The 23,884-nt window shown below is 39.9% G+C and overlaps 1 protein-coding gene across 2 annotated transcripts in view; it reads right to left on the bottom strand.

The window, feature by feature from the left end:
- LOC143028483 (UNC93-like protein MFSD11) overlaps positions 1-17,305 on the bottom strand; it is a 110,518-nt gene extending 93,213 nt beyond the window's left edge. The window contains exons 1-2 of one of the 2 annotated variants that reach the window (XM_076190654.1): positions 16,863-16,934; positions 11,992-12,418 (exon numbers count right to left, since the gene is read on the bottom strand). In XM_076190654.1, the coding sequence (XP_076046769.1) occupies positions 11,992-12,285 (294 nt within the window). In that variant the 5' untranslated portion in view covers positions 12,286-12,418; positions 16,863-16,934. Of the gene's footprint in view, positions 1-11,991; positions 12,419-16,862; positions 16,935-17,138 lie in introns of those variants that run through there. The other variant, XM_076190657.1, reaches the window with a different exon arrangement.
- Positions 17,306-23,884: the final 6,579 nt, after the last annotated feature.

The raw sequence follows: 23,884 nt of genomic DNA, 5'->3' as shown, positions 1-23,884 counted from the left end.
TCTCCTCCACCTAAGACAAGAAATAATCACAATGATAACGGTTTATCTCTTGAAGAAGAAAAAAAAAGCAAGAAATTCAATATTTAGGGCGTTCAGAATCAGTTCGTCAACAGCGACGACACGGACGCCTCAAAAACGAGGTCAGAGGCCACGGAAAGGATGCAATGGTCAACCAGCTATAGGATCCGCTTTAATTCGTATTATGACGAGCAACCTCGTACGTGAGGGGGCATCCAGGCTGGCCACCAGAACAAATGGCCATCGGAGCTTAAAAATGTGTCGGGATGGTCCGGGTGCGTGCCTGTGGGTAATGCGAACACATGGCCACGAAAAACAAACATTTGTTGACTTTAGTCATTGAATTTTTCGACTTAAGTCGCTACATGTTCTTTGGACCCACAACCCCCAAATAAATAAAAAAAAAACTACAAATAAATACAGGAATAAATTAAAAGAATAAATACAATAAGTAAATCTTTGGCCCTTCAACACTCAAATGAATAAAAAATCTATACAAATAAATACAGGAATAAATTAAAAGAATAAATACAATAAGTAAATCGATAAATCCCTTCAGAGTCGATCAACACAGGCACATGCACCGTCCCTACTCACTATTGTATTCATCCATACATTTGACCTATATACTGGGCTCAGCATTTAACACACAATACCGTTCATTGTACAGGGTGACCCATAAGACACGCCACCCAAAGAGAAAAAAAAAAGTGTAAACTAATAGAAAAGTGAAAACAACGCCACACAAACGAAAATGCCCATAACTTAGAAGAAATGTGTAAGACGCTCAAGCTAAAGGCGGTGGGGGAGGGGGGAGTCAACATTAATAGAATGACGGTCCTAGCCCTGAAACGGGATCTTACCGACCGCGACCCCCTTCCCCCGTCCTTACCCAGAATAAAACCCTAAAATAGACAGTCCACTCACCCCCGAGTGTCCGCTTTTACCGAAGTGCCCTTACCGAAGAGGAGACGTTTTTTAATTCAGTTCAAAGAGAACCCTAGGTATCGAAGGGGAGTTCGTGTATTGGACCCCCGCCAAGGAAAGGAAACGTTGGAGTCGATTTTTGGATTTCGAGGCCACTGATTGGGGCCACCACAACTCCTGTGCTCATTGCTGAAGTTTTATTTTGTTTTTCAGAGTGCCACAGTGTGGTACTGGGTCGAGAGGTTGCTGCGTCGCCGTCGTATCTGATAGATAATACAAATTAATCTCGCTTCTCGCTCGCCGAGTCGCCCATGACAATGACCCATCGAGTCACGTGGACTAACATGACCCATTAGTTCTGGTCAACGGTAGCCAAGTGTATTCAGTCAAGGGGAGGGAGCCAAATGCGCTCCTCGGTACTTTATTTCTATTTTATTTATTCTTAATTAATTATTAATATTATCATTATTTTTTTGTCACTTGAAGAATTGTCACCCCCAGAACGCCCACATGAAGAATCGTCACCCCCACGAGATCCCACCTGAAGAATTGTCACCCCAGTACGCCGAATATCAACAATGGAATAAAGATTAGGTTCGGTTGAATGAGGGCTGTGCTTATTGCCATCAACTTATACAACCGAAGAATCGTAAACTCAGGATAGCCCACATGAAGAATTGTCACCCTGTCGAAGTCTGGTGTGACGATTCTTCATGATCCATTGATTAATTTATTCATTTATTTAGCTCCATGAGGAGCTAAGATAAGGGGCGGAATAAAATGGGTGGAAAAAAAACCCTTGGTATATGAAATACAGAATTTAGAATATTTCACCCCTAGAACGACCACAGCCTGAACAATACTTCTACGGGTCGTGCCGCTAGACAGAGGCTAATCACCTATCTCATGTTTGTTTCAGCAGACCTCATATATGGCGTCACTAAAATGAAAAAATTCAAAGTGAGTCTGTCTGGCGTCAAGCGATTTTATTAAGCGACGTGAAGCTCTCTTAGCAAACGAAAGAGAAAATCCAAGGAAATTACATCTCAAATATATATATATATATATATATATATATATATATATATATATATATATATAATTATAAAAAGAATGAAAATATGGTAAATACAGATCACCAAGGGGGACCAAACAATAGTATCACGTGTTCAGTGTCTTCCGTACACACACACACACACACACACACAGTTTCACATTCCTTCATTCATTTTCTCTTTCTCTTTCCTTCTTCTCTGCATACCACTGTTGTCGCCGCACTTTCTATTCGTTTATTCCAATTCCTGTCGCTTCCACCAGACAAGAAAATTCGAGCAAGATCCGGTAACCTTTAAAAAAAAAAAAAAAAAAAGTCCTTCTCGGTAAGAAAGAGATTAATGTTGAACGAGTACCAGACACGAACAAGACCCTTTGGTAATGCGGTATCAACACAGAGGAGGACAAATCACCATCACATTGTAATCGATCACATCGATTATGCAAACACGATACCTTCGGGGGTGGAATTAATAGACTTTTAATCGTACAATTTCCTAAACAAATCACAACACTTACACACACACACACACTCAAGTGAACGAGACAGCTTGATTTTAGCCGGAATAAAAACATCAGTCTGTCCCCGTAGCGAGGGAATTAATAGATAACCTCCCCACATTAAGACGTCATCTTTCAATAAAATCGTCTGGCGTCAACCATAATAAAATATATCAGGTGCATCGCCCTAGCGAAGGGTTAACTGGCCTTTGGTGGCACAATGGGTAACATACTCGACTTCCGTGCTCCAGGGCACAAGTTCAATTCTTAGTAGGGTCGTCTTGAAACTTTATAAACGCTTTGCTTTCCTCTTCTTTTTTTTTCTGACGCGACTTTTTCGAAGAATAGACAAGGAAAATGTTTACAGAAACGAAGTAGGAAAATAAACAAATAATCAAATAAGTATAAAATAAATAAATATATGATGTAAAATTAATCAACGAAATGTTCACTCACTCACTCCCTTCCCATCACCACTACTACCACATCCATAAATATTCACCCACCATCATTCTTCCGTCAGCGATTATGAATACGTAGGCTTCGTTTTACAAGAATTACGTTCTTGTATTTATCATCATTTTCCCAAAATGGAGGGGGCCATTTTTTTTTTATTGTTAAAAATCTATACCTGGAGTGTTTGTGACAACTCTACCGGCCGAATCACACAACGTTCTTTTGGGTATAGACAAGTCTTCGTAAAGAAACTTGTCTGTAAATACAACTATTCCTCGTTCCAACTTTCTTTCTCCTCAAATTTACCCCTTCTTTCAATAACCATCACAAATGACCCCTCATTCAAACCAATGGCTCAAGATTGTCCACAAGGATAGAAGCGCTGGTAAACTACAGCACATAACAATAACAACAACAACAACGTCAAAGTTCTCATTTATGCGGCCGACCAAACAATAACATTCAAGCACAGGATCTCCAAACCACAAACACACGAAGTTAGACTTACGGCTGACACGTCACAAGTCATCAATGACGCTCCTTACTCCAGACAACCATGAGTTAAAGCATCAAAACACTCAAAATAAAAGGCCAACCTCTCACAGTTGAAAAAAATAAAATTCTGGATTCTCACTTCTGATGCACAAACAACTTTCGGACCACTCAAAGACTAGACAGTAAAGACTTACAAGAAACTGAACATATTTAGAACATTGACAGGTACAAGACCTGTACACCAGAAATAAACACTAATCACAGACAATTTATAAGAACTACATTGAACTATGCATCCTTAGCATGGCACCTAACAATTAAGAAAACAAAAAGTTCAACACAGAAGATAAAGCTTTAAAAATAGTAATTGGACGAACTAACATAATCCCAGTGGAATATTTCCACTCAGACACAAAAATCCTTCCCACAGAGCAGCACAATAGGGTAATAAGCACACAGTTCTACTTTCAATTTAAGAACCCTCAAACCATCATATTTCTCATAACATATAAATAAAGTACAGCCCACAAGACAAAAATAAATAAATTAATTAATAAATACTACTAAAATATCTACAAGAAACACACACACACACACACACACACACACACACCACAAAACAGGCACTCCACGATATGCAGATAAACCCTACACTTCACCAGGCTACTCCAGCCATCAACCGACCAGCCACATCCCTCCCAAGACAAGCAAGAACCAGAAGAACACGATGCGCCCAGGTCACTACCCCATATTAAAACAGTACCAACACAGAACTGGCTTGGCAACAGACCAACTGTTCAGACCCAGCCACCGCGCAGAAGACACAGAGCCTCTCATTCTACACTACCCTACTCTTCCCTATCCAGACACAATCAAATTTCTTCTCTGTGTGATTTGTGGGCTAAACAGGAGGCCGTGGGCGGTTAACTGGGGGTCGTGGGTCTCCTACGAGAGACCTGGGGCAACGGACTGATTGAATCCAATTATTCACTTTTTTTTTCGATTATGTGCGAAAAATGACTTCTTCCTGACTTTTGATTATATGACGTAGGTGAGTCAGCAAGTGATGTATGTATGTATGTATACATACATGCGTACATTATCACAAGAGCTACTACTGTTTATCTTGCACGCTCTCGAAATCATGTCTTAAGAATCGGGAACAATTCCAACTGATAAGGGATAACAAGAGTAAGGGCAATTTCGTCTTGCCCTTGTTACACAAACAGGGAAAATATCAAAGGAGGTTAGCACTCCAAATAGCATCTACGATTCGCAAAGGTAGGTGCTATATGTTGCAATACAATAAATAAACAAATAAATAAATAAATGAATAAATAAATAAATGAATAAAAGTCAAGGATTGGTAAAGGTCTAACATGTGTTCTTGTTCTCTGGCACGTGCGTAGGCGTGCGCGCGCACACACACACACACACACACACACACACCATCAAATCCTGGAGAAACCTTTATCACATCTGCTACTGAATGAAAGCCAATAACACTACAAATAGACAGCAGCAGTCACTTTTGAAGACCTTCACTGACAAGTTGACACAACGAAGATACCTCAAATACCCCGAAGGAAACATCAGATACGGCCTCATCCAGTCTCAACACATAACGATGTTTATATTGCACTTCCTCCAAAGGTCGATATACACAGAGAGATCGACAGTTCTTAGAATACAACCCAAAATCTAGGAACCCCACAATCTCGAAATTTCTCTCCAGTAAACTAGTACAAAAATTATTCAAACATTCTTAATCACCTATTCTAACTCTCGTTTAGGTTCAAGCTGCCGTCAGGCGATTTTATTCATCCAAGGGAGTCCCCTTGTAGGTCGAGGAAAATGCCTTGTGAACGGGTCCCCTTACCAGGTCACCAAGATAGGGACGGGAACGAATGTTTGTGTAACCTAGTTACCTAATTTTGGCGTTATGGACTCAATTACCTGAACAGCGCCTTAACTCTAGATTACTCTAGTTCTAAAGACATCAGATCTAGAATTATCGAAAGTTCTAGATACCTTTCATTTGGTCGAGGTCACCCCGAGTTCCGTAGGTGCGCCATCTTGAGTGAAAGTGTGTGTGTGTGTGTGTGTGTGTGTGTGTGTGTGTGTGTGTGTGTGTGTGTGTGTGTGTGTGTGTGTGTGTGTGTGTATGTATGTGTGTGTGTGTGTGTGTGTGTGTGTAACATTTTCAACAAACAGTTTCATCATATCTTCGTCAGTAAAGTGAATTATCACTCTTAAATTTCGTCAACAAACTCCCGTTTTCGGGATCTAATTCTTTCCAATAGAACACATAATCCTTCACAACTAGCCCCAGGATTTTGTCTTGCACAGCATACAATACACAAGGTTTCCACCTGGCCGTCCTATGTAACCCAGCTTGGACAATCAACTTATTTGAGGTACCTTATCCAAAGCTTTCTTCAGATCCAAAAACAGACCCCACCAAAACCACCCACCTCTCTCTCTCTCTATCTTGCACATCAATCTCTCTTGGACAAAAACAACATAAATGAGGAACTTCAGCTTCTAAAACCAAATTGGTAATCCATCAAAATCTCCCCCACCCCCAAAAAAAAAGGAAGGGAAAGGAAGTACTGAGAGGAGGAGGAGGAGGAGGAGGAGGAGGAGGAGGAGGAGGAGGAGGGAAAGTAAAGGAGAAGAACGCACGAGGACACAACCAGATACAAGGAAAGTCCCCATAAAATCTGGTCAGGCAAGGCAGAAGCCAAGGCCTTTTTTGCATGGAAACTGCTTCAGGTAACCGGTCACAGGGGAAGAAACGAGTATACAAACATGGAGAAAAATACGGAGGGAAAGGTGACATTTTGGATCAATTGTAGAATTTCCTCACACACACACACTAATCGATAAAGGTCCGAAGTGCTACGCCGTCACTCTGCACCGTCAATCAGGCACATGCCGTCACTCAGGTCATGATAACGTTTTTTTTTATACTCAATTTACGGTTCAGGAGCATTAACCTAACCATTAATGCTCCCAAACCATATATTGAGTAATAAACAATTTTTACCATGACTTGAGTGACGGCACAGAGTGACGGTGGAGCACTTCGGACCTTTCTCGATCAGTGTGAGGGGTAGTGGAAATTCTACAACCGATCCGACAATTATATGTGACCTGACAAGAGAGAGAGAGAGAGAGAGAGAGAGAGAGAGAGAGAGAGAGAGAGAGAGAGAGAGAGAGAGAGAGAGAGAGAGAGAGAGAGAGAGAGAGAGAGAGAGAGGGAGAGAGAGAGAGAGAGAGAGAGAGAGAGAGAGAGAGAGAGAGAGAGAGAGAGAGAGAGAGAGAGGGGGGGAGACAACTACGAAGACAAACGAGGCAGATTTGGCATCTGACTTTTTTTTTTTTTTTTTTTTTTTTTTTTTTGAGAGAGAGAGAGAGAGAGAGAGAGAGAGAGAGAGAGAGAGAGAGAGAGAGAGAGAGAGAGAGAGAGAGAGAGAGAGAGAGAGAGAGAATTCACTGGTTCGCCCAAAATACTATTCGGCCGAATCATGCCCAAATGACACAGCACTGCATTTGTAATAATTTCTACAGTTTGGAGCATACTTTGGCCAGACAATGAACGGTAAAGGGTGTATAACGGTTAGACTTGTTTTCCCAATGCAAAATAAATAGATAAATAAATAAAATGAAAATAAATAAAATAAAAGATAAATAACAATAATAATAAAAACATAATAAATAAAACAAAATAAATAACATGCAGACACATTCAACTAAACAAGTATCCGAGAAGTCAAACTGTCGACATTCTGTCTCTTCTTTACACCTGGTTCAAACAAACAGTTTGTTTTGTACTCTGTACATGATGAACATCACCGCCTCAAAGGATCTAAGGTCAATCGCCTTTACAAGAACGCGGACATAAAGGAGTTTCCACGTATTCAATTTAATGTGGATTTTGTTCAAATTTTAACCAATCGAGACTGGTCCACCACACCCAGAAGAGAAAAACCAGACACAGAACTGCCCCAGCTAGTGTGTGTGTGTGTGTGTGTGTGTGTGATTCACCATGGTCTTTGGATCACGTGTTGGACTCGTGATCAACAGCTATTCCCCTCCCGGAAGAGAGCTCAGAGTTCGTATGACTGATCTATGGTTAATACCTTACACGCACACACACACCCAACTCCCCACCTACGAGAGTTGGAGTAACGACTCGCAGCGCAGCGATACTGAAATTATTTCAGCCCTGGGCAGGATTCGAACCCGGATCGCCGTAGTGACAGTTGGGGACTCTACCAACCGCGCCAACGTGTGTGTGTGTGTGTGTGTGTGTGTGTGTGTGTGTGTGTGTGTGTGTGTGTGTGTGTGTGTGTGTGTGTGTGTGTGTGTGTGTGCGTGTGTGTGTGTGCGTGTGTGTGTGTGCGTGCGTGGAGGAAAGATAAAACAGCCGATTGACGAAGAACTCTGAGATAATTCTGATAAAGCAACCTCAGAGGTCTGTCATTGATGACAACTTTTTTTTTTTTTGTCTTTTTACTCATCTATCGGAGAGGACTCAGTTTTTATTTGTGGCAGCTCTCTGAGTCTTCTTCTTCACCGGTGCCGTGGCCTCCTCTCGACGCCATGTGGGGGGGGGGGGTTGCGTTTTCGATATTTCTGCCATCACAACCTGAAGCCTCAAGAAAGGTTGCAAGAAGGACGGGCGAAGGTGAGAGGAAGGAAGACATGCAGGGAGGGAGGGAGGGAGGGAGGAAGACTGGGAGATGGAAGGAAGGATAGAGAATAGAGAGAATCTGAAAAAATACAGGGAGAGGGGGGGGGAGAGAGAGAGAGAGAGAGAGAGAGAGAGCACACACAAGACAAGAGAGAGAGAGAGAGAGAGAGAGAGAGAGAGAGAGAGAGAGAGAGAGAGAGAGAGAGAGAGAGAGAGAGAGACATATAGACAAACACACACACACATACAAAATAGACAAGAGAGAGAGAGAGAGAGAGAGAGAGAGAGAGAGAGAGAGAGAGAGACAAAGTCGATGGCAGACAGCCACTGTAACCCACAGCATAACTTAAAGGGTGAGCTTAAGCAAGGAGGAGGGGAAGGATGGGGAGGAGAGGAAGGATGAGGAGGGGGGAAGGAGGAAAGTGAGCGGGTATGAGGACATCGAAAGCTGGGGGAAGGTGCGGGGAGGGGAGGGGGGTTGTAGGACGAAGGAGGGGAGAGGAAGGGGAGAAACTGGAAGTGGGAGGAAAGGCCCACAGGGACACGGGAGGTTACTGGTAGTAGTGGTGGTGATGGTGATGACGATAAAAAACAAATAAAATAAAAAAACAATATAATAGATAGAAATAGATAATAATAATAATAATAATAATAATAATATTATTATTAATAATTAATAATATCATATTATATATTATTACATTATAATATTATAATATATTATAACAATAATATTAAAAATATTATTAATAATAATATTAATAATTATAATAATATCAATAACATTAAGAATAATAATATTAATTATAATAATAATATCAATAAAAATAATAATAATAACAAGAAGAATACCAATAACAATATGGACAAAAGGATAATAATAATATATCTGTTGCCTCGATGTTCACTGATTGGAAGCCCGGAACCCCACCGTGGCCGGCAACGGTCACCGGATCCTCCCGTGGATCTCTTCAGAAACACTGGACTCTTGTTGTATCGACGCAAGGCGTGTGTTATGGGAGAGTAGTCGCCGGTAGTCAACTTTCCATATGTTAGTAAGTGAAGAAATTTCAGTCGAAGTATCCTGGGTCCAGTCCAGACACCGAGTGTCAGCCTCACAGGGTTGCACCTCCAGATGGAAGTAAGGACGTTGACGGGTTTTGAAGATGGGCTGTGCGGATATGCTCCTCTCTGACGTCCGTCTCGCAGTGCTTAGATTAGTTTTACAAACATGAATAAACAAACAAATAAATAAAACAAATAACAATACTTATCTAGATAGACAAATAAAACAATAAATAAATATTAATGTTCATCTACTTTCAACACCTGACGTTTCTCCATATTAATCATTCCTTTTACCTTTTTTTTATTCCCTACATTTCCTCGATGTCCTAAGGTGTTGGCTCGAGTCTACCGTATACGAGGACACACACACACACACACACATAGTGCTGGATACATGGAATAATTTAGATAAAGAAACAGTGTGTGCAAATACTATTCGAGATTTTAAGAAAAAACTCGATGCTGAAAGATACAAAGACGGGCCCCCACGATCATAGCTCCCTTCCCGTATAATACAACTATGTAAGTACAACTAGGTAAGAACACACACACACACATTAGGTTGTAACTACATGAATTTGAGGCTAAGTATGATAAAAAAAAATATGTAATAGGAGACAATGAGGTAAGCGTAAACACACACACACACACACACACTCGAAGAGGACATATCCAGCGAGGGTCGCAGATCTCCCAAACAAGTTGGAGAAAGCGAAAGACGAGAAGACCTCAGTGACGGAGGCGACGACGGAGACGGGAGCAGCAGGAGCTGCTGAGGTAGGCGAGAGGGTCGCGCGGATGCACGGACCGACGCGGGCGCGCGCGCTTTCGCTCAGACAGATTCTGGTTATGTATAAACAAACAAAAAAGGATTTTTTTTTTTTTTTTGCGAATCAATTGTCTTCATACGGCTGCAAAGAATGTGACGTAACGGCTCAATTCAAAATCCAACTTGATATTTCAATAATATATATATATATATATATATACATATACAAGTAAAAAAAAAATACCAGGAGACTTAAATCAGCTGAAAGAAGCCATCGTGGTTACGCCAATTCGGTAACCCTTTCAAAACAGTTATCGCGAATTTCAGAATATTTATGACCTCCATTCAGAAGAACCTCTCAGACAATGAGATTCTATTCTCACCTTGACAACTTCCAGGAACGGTTGTAACGAATTGTAAACAAAACAGTTTTGTTCAGGCGAAGATTATGCAATTTCATTCTGTTTACATGTAACTCAGGCGGTTCTAAATACACAGTGACTCAACGAGATCAACACATAGCAGAAGATTATTTAAATTTCTAATCAAACAAGTCTTTCATTTCTTTAGTTTTCATTGCAAATTGTCCAGATTCCACCATGCCAACTTAGAAAATAATAAATAAATAAGCAAATAAATAAAATAGAAAACAAAATTATAATAACATGATGAAAACAAAATAAATAAAATTCACACAACACTTGCCACATCTGCATTGTGTGTCTGTTTAAAAATCCATTCACCGCAATGACATAATTCACTTATTTTCTTCTGGCTAATATTAGATTCTTTATTCAGCTGAGGAGCAGGTGAGGGGGAGGGGGTTCGTTGGTTGGTTTGGCACACTTGGAAGAAAATCAGATCCTAACCAAATGGTACCCCATTCATTTTGAGTTTGTCCTCCATCTGAACAAAATAGTCAGGTATTAGGAAGAACAAGATGGTTGACTAGGGTCACTACAATACTGGAAACAAAATCCACTTTGCTACCATACATTTAACCAATACCAGAAAGCGATAGGAATAACAATATTTTCGGATCATTAAATGACCCTTTCACACTTTCACTGTTCTTCATAACTGAAGGAGGAGAGGCTTTATGGGAGATCTGTTTCACAATCACACTATTCCAGGAAATTTCTCCATCACCCAAAATCACCAAAACCAATCATAATCAACTCATTTGTTTGATTATTGCCATTGCCACTTGACTTTATTCATGCCAAAGTGAGGAAGGAGATGATCGCAGATGTCCCAAACAATCCCTGGTATTTGATGTTAATCTACCCAATGTCTGGCTGGACATGCAGAGTATCTGATAATGCCCACTATCATACCAAAATATTTTGTTATCTCTTTCACAAGCAAAATGTAATCTCAATATGGAGGCCAAATTATCTCTATTGTTGTTGTTGTTGATGTCATTCCCTAAACTATCTGGCTGAGCATTCCTGTCTCCCTGAGGAATTCCACGGCTGGAATGAGGTTTTCCCACAAATCCTTTATAGTGTATATTGTATTGTTGTTGTATGTGATTGTGTACAATGCAGTCTTCCATATATGTTGTATAGTATGGGGTGAAGTGTTACATCATGGACAGTTATCAGCAATGCGGTAATCTAGCCTCTGCCTGGTAAGGCAACATCTGCATTGTGGGACCACCTCACCGGCTATTATGCAGCTTCAGCTACCCGATCAAGAACAACTATTTTTACAATTATTTCTCTTGTATGCAATATTTACCAAAAATTACATAAACACAAGATTGCATAAGAGAGCAGCATTTACACAGTAACTTAAAAAAAAGTATACAAGCCTACACAGCCTTAAAACAACACCAAATTAAGAATGACTTGGGAACACACACCATATGCCCCAAATGCAGTCACTATACAGACAACATGGATGAGAAATATAAAATACTTTTTAATAATATACATCTATCATATCTAGTTACTACACCAATTATGCTGTGTCAATTGAAAAAGCAAAATCCGAAACTTACCGTTATCAATGCATTGGAGTTGAATGCTGAGAAGACCAGCATAAAGGATAACCCTGTTCCTATAAGCCAAAAACTACCTTTTCCATTGTCTATCTGGTTATTATTTGTGTTGCTTTCTTCACTACTATTACTTAAAAGTGCACTTGTCTCGTCAACCTCAACGCTGGAGTCGTCTAACGAATTTCGAGCATGAGGAGTAGAGTTATTCCTGTGTCTGTGTGTAGTTTCTTGGTCATCACATAAACCAAATGCTTTGTTGCAGCCTTCAGAATCATCTACGACAACAGAAGCCATTCCAAAATCCTATGTATCACTTCTTTTCAATATGTTTTTGTTTTAATCACATTCCCGATACAACTTTTCGCATTACGTAAACAATCCCAGTTATAATGTAAACTGACTTGTATACATTTGAATTTAAGTTTATCTGCAACATACAGAACAAGGTAAACATACTGTGAAAGAAAATATAAAACTTTCTTCCTGCCCAAATGCTCAGGAAGCAAATTTCATCCTTATTTATTCGGTATTTCACTCCCTTTAATACATTTTAGATTTCACTGTGGGGGCAAACCTCAGACTGAATGGAATCAACAGGCTGATACATCAGACAGAAGACATTGCCTGGTATTTATAATAAAAGTTCTGAAAATATGATGCACTATTGATAGTAATGATACAAGTGTTCAGGTTGATTACAATATGTACATGTATTTGTATTCATCTAAACACAGATTGAAACTGCCAACAAAACAGATGTCTACATACACTCTTCCACTTTAGCAGTACCAAATCCATTTTATATCATTAGACTAATTATTGGTTTAAGTTCCCTAACTAGAAACCCAGTCCTACAGTACAATGGTCATCAGGACCTCTCATAGATCTGTCCGAAAAGAAACTTTGGACTGTCGTCTATATTCCAGTGGTGTGGGAATCCTTGGCTGAAAGTAGTAAATGGGGAGGAGATGCCAGTTGTTGGCTCTACATAAAAGAGAGGATAAAAGAAATATATGTGAAGTTAATAGTGATCTTGGACCTGAGACTAAATGCCACACCTCAAGGCTGTACCCCCAGATGAAGGTTATGGGGTTGACATGATCATAACTAGTAGGTATCCATAATTTGTCCCCGGATACTTTATATTACTGCTACTACATATCCTATGCTTGATTTGAACTAGGCTAACTACTGGGCTATTAATATTCCCACACTTTCACCACCTAGGCTTAAAAACGATGAAGTTCATATACAGTACTACCTCTCATTAACGGACTAAACGGGGGTTAACGGTGTCCGTTGATGTGAATAATCCGTTGATTTGGAGTGGTTTTTGGGTGGCATAGTGATTGCACGCATTAAACAACAGCACTAAAAACACCGAAAACACAGCAAAAACACCACAAACACAGCTAATTAATGTCTGTTAATGAGAGGTCTCACTGTAATTCCCATTCTATTTCTACCGCACAATATTTTTAGTCTTTCAACTCCATCTGCCATTTCTGCTTCTATAAGAGTTCACATGATCTGCCACTTTCTAATTTTCAAAATATCCAGCTGCAGCATTATTTGTGAGCATAATCTATATACATATACCAAAGGCTTTTCCCCCTTACACGGGAGGTAGCCAAAAGACAAAGGCATAAAAACCACTCCCACCCATTCCATCCCCTACATACTCCACTCCCCTCTACCCTCTCTCTTATCTTGGCACCTCCTGGATGACGGGTCATCCCTGCATCTTGTCCACTGCCCTGGGTCAGAAGCAGTGTCGCAAGACACAGCACATCCACAGCAAGGCTGCTTCATACCTATCTATATACCAAGAAACTCATCTCCTTATAAGGGAGGTAGTAATTCTACCTTCAGCCAGAACTAGTGACATCATAATAAAAACTCTTTAAGAACTGCAACATGGTTCTCAATAATCGTAAAATAGATATCCTACAAACAACCCAGAAAACATTAAGAATAATAACCAAATGCATTAACCAAACCCTAATACAACATCTACACTAAAAAACCAGAATACTCCCACAGAGGACAAGAAAACAATAAGGTCAGTTCTGCACAGGTCCTAAAACCAATCCACCATTCTCACTAAGTACCACAAGCACATCAATCTTTGAATGCAACAGGAAAATAACCCTAGCATTATACTAATCAAACATTTACAACAACTTCTTACCAGTACCCCACAACACATCCATACAAAATTAATTAAACACTCAGACCCACAAAACAGAATTCCCCAAGCTGCATTGTATTAGTGAGTGACTTTATATCATAAATTTGTAGTAGGAGGATAGGAGCAATCACTGCTTGTCCTTGTGTGAAAAGGTAGACGACATACAGTGGAAGTGAGGATACTGATGGGTTTTAAAGATTGGCAGAGTTAATTCTCTCTGATATCCATTATGTAGGACCATCTCTTGCAGGTACCTGTCAATGGTCCCTGGAAGATCTGCAGAAGACTTCTCAGAATTATGAAGGTAGAAAAGATAATAAACACCCTGAGATCAGTATAGAGAAAGAAAAAGGTGTCAGTGGAAGCAATGAAAGGAATGTACAAACCAGTATGGGAAGCTGATTACTGTGTATGGGAGTGAGACTTAGATAATGAATGTGGGAGAGAAGAGTCCTATGGAAGCAGTTACAACATATGATAAAGTAAGGAACAACTAATTTCATAAAGGCACTTAGGTATACATGGCTTTAGGAGAGTAAAACAGGAGAGCCTGAGGTGGTATGGCCATGTCACAAGAATGGATGGGAACAAGTATCCTCAAATGATGCAGAAATTCGTGGTATATTGAGAGCAAGAACATAAAGCAAATCATAGAAAAAATGGGTGTAAGGGATGTTTCACCATGGTCTTGGATCACATGTTGGACTTGTGACTGGCAGCATTTACCAATCCAAGATGAGAGCTTGGAGCTCAGGTATGGCTCTTTCTATGGGTAATGCTGTTACCTCTCTCTCTCTCTCACACACACACACATCTCCAATTCCTTGGTCTTTCCCTCAGCTCTGGGTAAGACTCTGCCTTGGAACACTGAACGAGTGGTCAAGAATGGTACCACTGCACCATCAAGCCATGTGAGTGAACCCATAGGAGTAAATATTCAGGAAGTTAAATGAGCAAAAATGTGTATAAATGATAGAATTGGAGAAGAATATATAGTTCCAAGAGAAGGGTGCACCACGAATGAATTAGGTAGAAAGGAGTGAAAGGGATATGTGGGTTAGGAGTGAAAGGGATAAGGGTTACTTCTAGTATGCCTACTAACCTTGCTTCCTGACACCTAATGAAATGGAATATATTTCTATATGCTGGATTAAGAGACCTAGGTGCATTTACATAGACACACACACATTATATATATATATACATATATATGCATATATATATATATATATTGAAGTATGGAAGACAAATGAGTGTTTAGCTCACCGCCCTTCCACTCATATATATATATATATATATATATATATATATATATATATATATATATATATATATATATATATATATATATATATATATATATATATTTTCATCACCCACAATACACTTTAATTCTAAGGTCCTTGGCTGCACCATGTTTCAATTTCTGCATGTTGGCCTCCTCAAGTCTGTCGATGTTGATGACTTAGAATTAAAGTGTATTGCGGTTGATAAAAATGTACATTTGTTCACTGGGACCCATTCAGTGTTGTACATATATATATTTATACACATACACACACACACACACATTGAAACCTCATGCCCCTTTCCCTCGCATACAACCACACACAAAATGTATCTTTAAGTTGTGGTCACTCAAGATGGATATCAAAGAATCGTCTCCCCACTGCCTGTCTTGAAAACCCATCAACATCCTCACTCTCTGCAGGAGGTGGAAGTCCTGAAAGGCTGACACTTGACTCCAGAGTCTAGACCAGGCCCAAGATCTTTAAATAAAATTCCAGAATCATACAAACACAGACCTTTACCATGCAATTTATATTATCCAATAACTCCTAACCTAGTATAACCTAACATAACCATTCCATAGAGAAAAATAGGTCTCTCAAATACAAGAAAGAAGTGACAAATATTTTTGCCTGATACTGGAATAGAACTGAACTTTGACAACTTCCTCTATGTATGGGAATGAGATAGAAACAACTGGTAACTACTCCCATCTTCCTAATATTAAAAACTGGTGATAAAGAATGTCCCAAACTAGTACAACACATTACACAGACAGTGGTTCAAAGTTTCTTCCTGAAGAGATACATAGGAGAGCCAACCACTGTAGAACTGCAGATTTCCAGTCATTGAAACTTAAGGTAATTATTATTATCATTATTATTTGAAACCAAAAGCACCCATAATAAGTGATAAAAACTTATGGATCAAGAAGTTTCAATAAACTTGACGAATACCCCTTCCTTTCTCCTACAAGACATATAGATAAGCACATCAAAATGTGCTCTTATATCTTATTCTTCTTTTCTTTTTTATTTTATTTTCCCAACTCCATCACAAAATAAATTGCTCTTCTTCAGCGTCTCCAATTTAATACTTATTCTCTAAATGTAATCGCTATTAATTCAGTTTTCATGCACCACACTCAATTTCAAGTCCTTGAGCATAACATCTAAATACACTCATTAATTGCAAATTTCCTGACGTGTCAAGTCAACTCACAACTGGGATTTTGTCTTAATGATAAAATCAAAATGAAATGTATTGACTTTGCTCGGTTTTATCATGGTTTTTTAAACCGAACATTTAATCTATATTTTCCATTGATGTTTTCGGGTCCAAATTATACTAAATTCAATGACACAGACAATTGCCATCACAATTTACATACACTTCTTTAAAGTTCTTTCCTACGCACCGCCCATTTAAACGCCACGGATATGACAGCTGATTCAGACTCGCATGTAAACAAAACAGTCGTTAAGGGAACGACAAAATATGTTTCCTCGCAGAAATAGATTTGTAAGAAAAATTAATTTTCAAAGAATAGGTTGATAAAATCATTTAAGATATTACCAACAAATATATTTTATTCTATTTTGTGAAAATAAGATTTCAAATGATAAAGCGGGCAATTCAAAATCAAAGATTTGTGAATTCTACTTACCTCTATGACACTTATCGTCTGAAATGCTATGAAGGCAAACATATATGCCAAGCCAAGCATTAAAACACACAAAAATCTTTTATCCATTGTGGATTCTTGATGAGAGAAACACTCGCACACAAAAAAGGAGAGCGATTGGTGTTGCTTATGCACTGCCAGTCAGCAACGAACTGCCCCGCGATGTTTGGCAGGTACACAGAGGCACCCAACTCAGGGCAAGGAGGTTACCAACTTTTCTATAGCTCCGGTGTTAGTTAAGAAAGATAAGTATAATCCGACTGCTTTATTTCCATCTGGACTTACACAACATTTGACTCTTATCATAGAAATGTTGTAATTATTTAACAGATAATTGTTTTTGTTTTTGTTTCCTACATAATGCTTGTCTAAGTTTTCGTCGATAAGAATTTATTAACAAACTTGTAACTCCAATTAGTCAATTCTGTGATACCTTGTGTTTAGATTTTCTAATATAAACCAATCATAAATATATGATAGTACTTGTCGCAACTCGTGTATTCCTGGCCTCATTGATCATTTTATTGTCTTACAATTAAACATCCACAATTAGTTTATTGAAATATGTTACATCTACTTATTCTAAAATAAATTTAGAATAAATCACATTCAACACACTTATGTAAAAATTGGGTCAGTGTTTGAAGCATTCAGAATCCTGTTATCAGTTAGCAAGACAGGGCCAGTGGGTCCGAACGAAGATCGTGGGTCGCTGACGGAACTTCGGAAGTGAAAAAAAGGGTCATCTTACGTTCGCACGCTAGTTCTTCAACAACATTACACCTTGATACAGATGGTATAAACGTGAGTTTGTATAATTCTCTTGAATTTTTCATTTCTATCGATAACACTTAAGAAGCTTAAATCAACAATAGACAACCCTAGAAGATGATAGCAATGTTATGTATGACCATTTCCTTGAAAAAACATGTTTTCATTTTTTTTTTGCATTTCGGATAGTATGTAATACTTATACTGGAGGCTAATCATGAATTTGTTATCGTATTTACCACAAGAGACAGTCCTGTTTAGATCTAAATATGAGTGTAGTTGTCATACGTAGGACAATTACAGGAGGAATCAAGTTATTGTAGTATGACTACAGATAATTTGCAACAAGTTGCTATCAAAGAAGAATGTTGGGTCTGGTAAATTTAATTCTGTTTTGGGTAATATATTTTATTTTTTTGAGGATCAGGTAGTTGGAATTTTTTTTAGACGTGCAAATCACTACAATGAATGAAATAATGGATGGAAAGATATCTGAAGGAGATATTTGAATTTTCATGTCATGTTTGGAAATGTTTACATTCAGGGACCATGAGTGGAAGCCTGCTTGTGGTGTTTATTTCTTAATTCATCAATGATTTTGGGATCCTGTCTCTTTTTCTACATTGATCAAACTTGGCTTTGAATTAATTTATGGCTTGAGATTGGACAATGTCCTATTTATAGGCTATTCCATAAGTTGAGGTATCTGTAGGGTAATTTGTGTTTGATATTATCCTTCAGGCATGTCATCTTTTCTTGTTCCCATGACCTTGTCACATCCTCTTGTCTTTTCAGGGACCTGCCATGATCATGTCCCCTATCTTGTAATTCTTTTAATAATATCGGGTTCAATATTTCTAATTGTTCTATAATTAGTTTGCCTTCTAGGGTGGAGATCAGTGTGGTTGATGCTCCATATATTTTCTTAATCTTTTTTTTGTCTTATGTGTCCTCTGTATGGGGCACCAGCCTAGCCTTTCGATAAGGGGAGTTTGTGACGTTAAACCATATAATTTTGTCAGGAGACCGCACCACTACTAAATATTTTAATCTGGGGCAGGTTATGTTCTTTGTATTTTTTTCATTGATGAGATAAAAACCATATGAGGACGGAGCCTTTATTTGTATGACGTTTCGCTTATTACAGCTTTTTCAAGTACAAGTTGAGATACAAATGCTTGAGATTAAATAAGGGGAAAGGAGGGAACGGGGAGAGAAAAGGGGGGGAAGGAAGAATTGGACACTGGGAAAGGATGAGAATGCTGGCCCAAACATCCGTGGACGAAATGTCCACAAAGGGTGGTTTAGATATTTAATATTTTGCTGGCCATGGGTATTAGGGGAATAATATTAACTATCTAAACCACCCTTTGTGGACATTTCGCCCACGGAGATTTGGGCCAGCATTCTCATCCTTTCCCAGTGTCCAATCCCCCCCCCCCTTCTCCTCCTCCTCCTCCTCCTCCTCTTCTTTCCCCCCCTTTTCTCTCCCCATTCCCTCCTTTCCCCTTATTTAATCTCAAGCATTTGTATCTCACCTTGTACTTGAAAAAGCTGTAATAAGCGAAACGTCGTACAAATACAGGCTCCGTCCTCATATGGTGTTTATCTCGTCAATCTTGTCGGCAAACTGCCACTTTTAAGGATATTTTTTTCATCATCACCCCTGTAATGAAAAGCCTCTTGTATATGTGTTAGTTGTGCATATCTTTCCCATAACCTTGTTGGAGTGTTTGTTGAGTGACATTATTCATGATTGGCACTCCCAGATCTTTCTCATTGGAAAGTTTCTCTTGTCGCTGTATAAATTGAGGATGGTTTCTTTGTACTTTTACCCATTTCCAGTATGTCAGTGGGGAAGCAAATACTTAGGGAAGGAATTGCTTTGTTTACATGCCAATGCCATTCCATATTTTATCAGGGATGTTTGCTCATGAGGGGTTTAGTGTTGCTACTTGGGCACAAAGGCAGAGTGGAGCCAGATTGAGTCCTGCCTGACAGCAAGCAAGTTTATAGTAAGGGTGATGAGATGTACAAGGGGTGAAAGTGGCAGTAATCTGGAAGTGAGCATTAAGGGAGAGCAACTGGAGGAAGTGGATAATTTTAGATACTTGGGTGCAAATGTGGCAGGAAAAGGTGGGAGGTAGAATGTAGATTGAGAGAAGCGAGTAAATGCCTTGGTGGATTAAAAAGTGTAATGAGGAATAGACATTTGGGAATGGATGCTAAGAGGAGACTGTATGAAGGAGTGATTGTGCCAACAGCACTGTATGGAGCAGAAACATGGAACATAAGAGAAGAAGAGAGGAGGAGTTTGAATGTGTTTGAGATGAGGTGTCTGAGAAGTATGATGGGGGTTACTAGGCTAGATAGAGTGAGAAATGAGGAGGTGAGGAGGAGAACAGGGGTGGAAAGGGAGTTGGGAGATAGGGTTGATGAAAGAGTATTAGGATGGTTTGGACACATGGAAAGAATGAGTGAAGAAAGACTAGTAAAGGAGGTATGGAAGGCAGATGTGGAGGGAGTGAACATGAGGGGACGTCCTAGGATGAGATGGATGGATGGGGTGAAGGGGGCTTTGGGGAAGAGGGGAATGTCTGTTGAGGAAGGACGGGAGAGGACAGAAGACAGGGGTGAATGGAGAATGGTTGTATATGGAAGATGTTGTGATGCATGAGGTGGAATGGAGGGGTGAGGTAGTGTGTGTGAGCAAAATTTTGACGCAGCCCGAAGGGATTTCTCCCCGTCCTCTCCTTTATATGGGGGGACGGAGAGGGGGGGTCACCGATTTAATGAAGCGGCCTTGCTATGGATGTACTGTGTCTTGCGACACTGCTTCTGACCCAGGGCAGTGGACAGGGTGCAGGGATGACCCGTCATCTAGGAGGTGCTAAGATGGGAGGGAGGGTGGAGGGGTGTGGAATGTTTTCAGGGATGGAATGGGTGGGAATGATTTTATGCCTTTTCCTTTTTGGCTACCTCCCTAGTAAGGGGGAAAAAGCCTTGGTATATGTATGTATAATATACTAAATTCCCTGCTCCAGAAAGGTCCTCTGTAAAGATGGATCAAATTAGTTCCCCCTTTGAGAAGTGGAGTTCATGACATTAAACTGAATCAAACTGACATTCCAGTCAGTTTCACTTGTGAACCCCCATGCACCCACCCTTCTCATCAATAGTGTAATGTAAAGAAATATTTGGTTAAAAGTTTTCAAATGTGTTCATGTTTCAGAGTATTTCCCTTAATTTTTTTTTTTTTTTTTTTTTTTTTTTTTTTCCTCTTTAATGTGTCACACATACATTCCATGATGTTGATTTACTGCCCTCTAGTAACAAAGCCAGATTTGCCATCTGAGGCAGTCCACACACCTAACTCCCTCCCCCACCCACTGCTTCCCATTCCAAATAATTCTTGGTAGGATTGGTCAGCTTGTTTTAACTCTTCCTCTTCTTTACTGAGGGTTGTCCCTCGTGGGGGTAAGCCTGTAAATGGGATTAACATCAGGGAAACATGCCATAAGCCCATAAAGCTTGAGTTGACATTTACAAATTATGCTAGGAACCAGCCGTGACTGAGTCATGTGGAACAGATGCTGATTTGGAAGACACACCATCGATACCCTATAATTCTCCAAAGTCACATGGTATCAGAAACACCAATATATTTCTTAGAGTAAGCATTCAGTGCTTGTCATACTCCTGTACAGCAAGACAAGGAGTACAAACAACTTGGTTTAAAGTAAGTCATTTCCAGTGGTCAGAGTGTAGTAGACTTGTGTTATTAAGCATGTGGTATAGAAAACTATTAAAAAGAAATATAGCAGCTTTTAGGGATTGAAGCCATAAATGCAGTTGAATCTTGTATTGGCTTTCTTGGAAACTCCTATTCCAAGAGGGTTCCCTCGAGTCTTGCAGTGCGCTCCAATTTCCACAATTCACTTGTGAAATATCTTGTCAAAGGCTTTCTCCAGGTACATGCAATCCACACACTTTCTTCTAGCACCTCATGCATGTGTGAGAAAAAAAATAGCAAAGATTACAGAACCAAAATTTTGACCAAAATATTCTTTTCAAGATACTTGCCCTAGCTACTTTCTTTCCAGTTCCACACTTCTCAGATTCCCAGCACTGACTGTTATGTCCCAATAGTCTAAGTGCATATGACAAAGGCGACAGCAGCTGCTGTTATGTGCCTCCTTGTGTACACTCTTTTTTTTCTCACAATTTTATGTTTGTCAGAAGCAATGATTCATAATTATTCTTCTTTCTTTCTTTCCCTTTCTTCTCTACTTCCTTCATTATAAACTGGTACTGTATTAGCCCTTTACCAATCCTAGGGTGTGTTCTTGGATCATGGGCTATACTTTTGATTGACAGCTATTATCCTTTTGGATGAGAGCTCATGGCTTATGTGGTGTTATCTATGGGAAATGCGACCTTAAACACACGCACACACAACAAACCCCATGTTTATGGCTGGATTTAAGGACTGTGCTATCTGTGCAGGCTTTTCCATACCAGGAGCTCGGCGCGAACTCGGGACCGAAGTGTAAGAGGTCGTGGAGCTATCCACCTCACCAGCAAGATGCATGTGATGCACCACGGTCTTGGATCACATGTTGGACTCGTGATCGACAGCTATTAATCTGGGTGAGAGCTCAGAGGTCATATGTGGCCCAATATATGGCTCATCCTGTGACCTTACACATACACACATAACTCCTTGCCCACCAGAACTGGGATGCCGTCTTGCAGTGTTGTGATGCTTTTCTACTCTGGGCAGGGGCCGAAATCAAATCGCCGAGTGCGTGTTTGCGTGTGCGCGCGCGTGCGCTCTTGTGCTTGCACTTACAATGCAGAAGGGTGACTACTACGAACTAAGAACCTTTAAATAAACCCGACAACAGATAACGTCAGAGTGGACGGTACTTTAGTCGTGTATCTCTCATGCGTCGTGGGGGGGGGGGGAGGCACCATGCCCTTCGCAGAGGTCACAATCCTAAACAATTTGATTAAACACTGTATGGGACATATTCGTGTAACAAGGATGCTACTTTGCCTCTCTGGGGGTCAGCTTGACCTAATTAAGTCAACAGGTGCTTATACAGGTCAAGTGTTCATTTAGAGTTGTAGAATGTAAGGATGTGTATGCTGTAGCCAATAAGTACAAGTTTCCATTTGTTAAGCTACCCCCCCCCAACACACACACACTCCGAGATGGACACGTAAATGAATGCCAGTAGTGTGGCATTACATATTCAAATAAAGCACATCAGCATTCTACTACATGCACAGTCTTCCCTTACACAAAAACATTGAGCAATAAACTAACATTCTGGGAGATATTTACCTTTCATTTGTGTGGCAGTGTTGCACGGTATTGAAGAAGTTGTCAGCTTGTTGGAATTGATCCAGAATACGATCATGCTGGTTCCTGCTCTTCGTAATAAAAATCGTCTAACGGTTACGACATAATGCATACTGTGCGGCACAGTATTGGAATCTGTAAATGTGTAACGGTTGAAGACCAACCAGGTGGCTGCCATTGCCAATCGAATTCTGTCGTCGTCGTTTGGGGGCGGACGGTGACCACACGAATAGCGCGGTTTTTGGCTGACGATATGACGTCATGTCGCAGAGATACTTCCTGGAGGGAAACGCCAGAACTTGTCGATCTCCTCCAACATAAAGCTACAAAATCGAGAGTCGTAGTGACCATGTGTTATATAAGAAACATGGCCTGTAGTCGAACACATTATTATTCATATCCTGGTGTGGACTTGTGTCAGCACTTACTTTCTACACGTGCATTGACGCGCTTGTACGGGTCGGTCGCTTATGGTGGTTGCATGGGCAAGCTAGCATTGTACACGTTGACATATATATCTAGTTCAGTCCCGTTGTAGTAACCTCGATCAGCGTTCGAAGTGGAAGGACAGTGTGTAGTTGGTCGAATT

This window comes from Oratosquilla oratoria, chromosome 9, assembly GCF_046742065.1.
Source record: "Oratosquilla oratoria isolate Oo_2021 chromosome 9, ASM4674206v1, whole genome shotgun sequence".
NCBI lineage: Eukaryota > Metazoa > Arthropoda > Malacostraca > Stomatopoda > Squillidae > Oratosquilla > Oratosquilla oratoria.
Note: the sequence above shows the minus strand (reverse complement) of the source record. Positions and strands in the feature narration are given on the sequence as shown.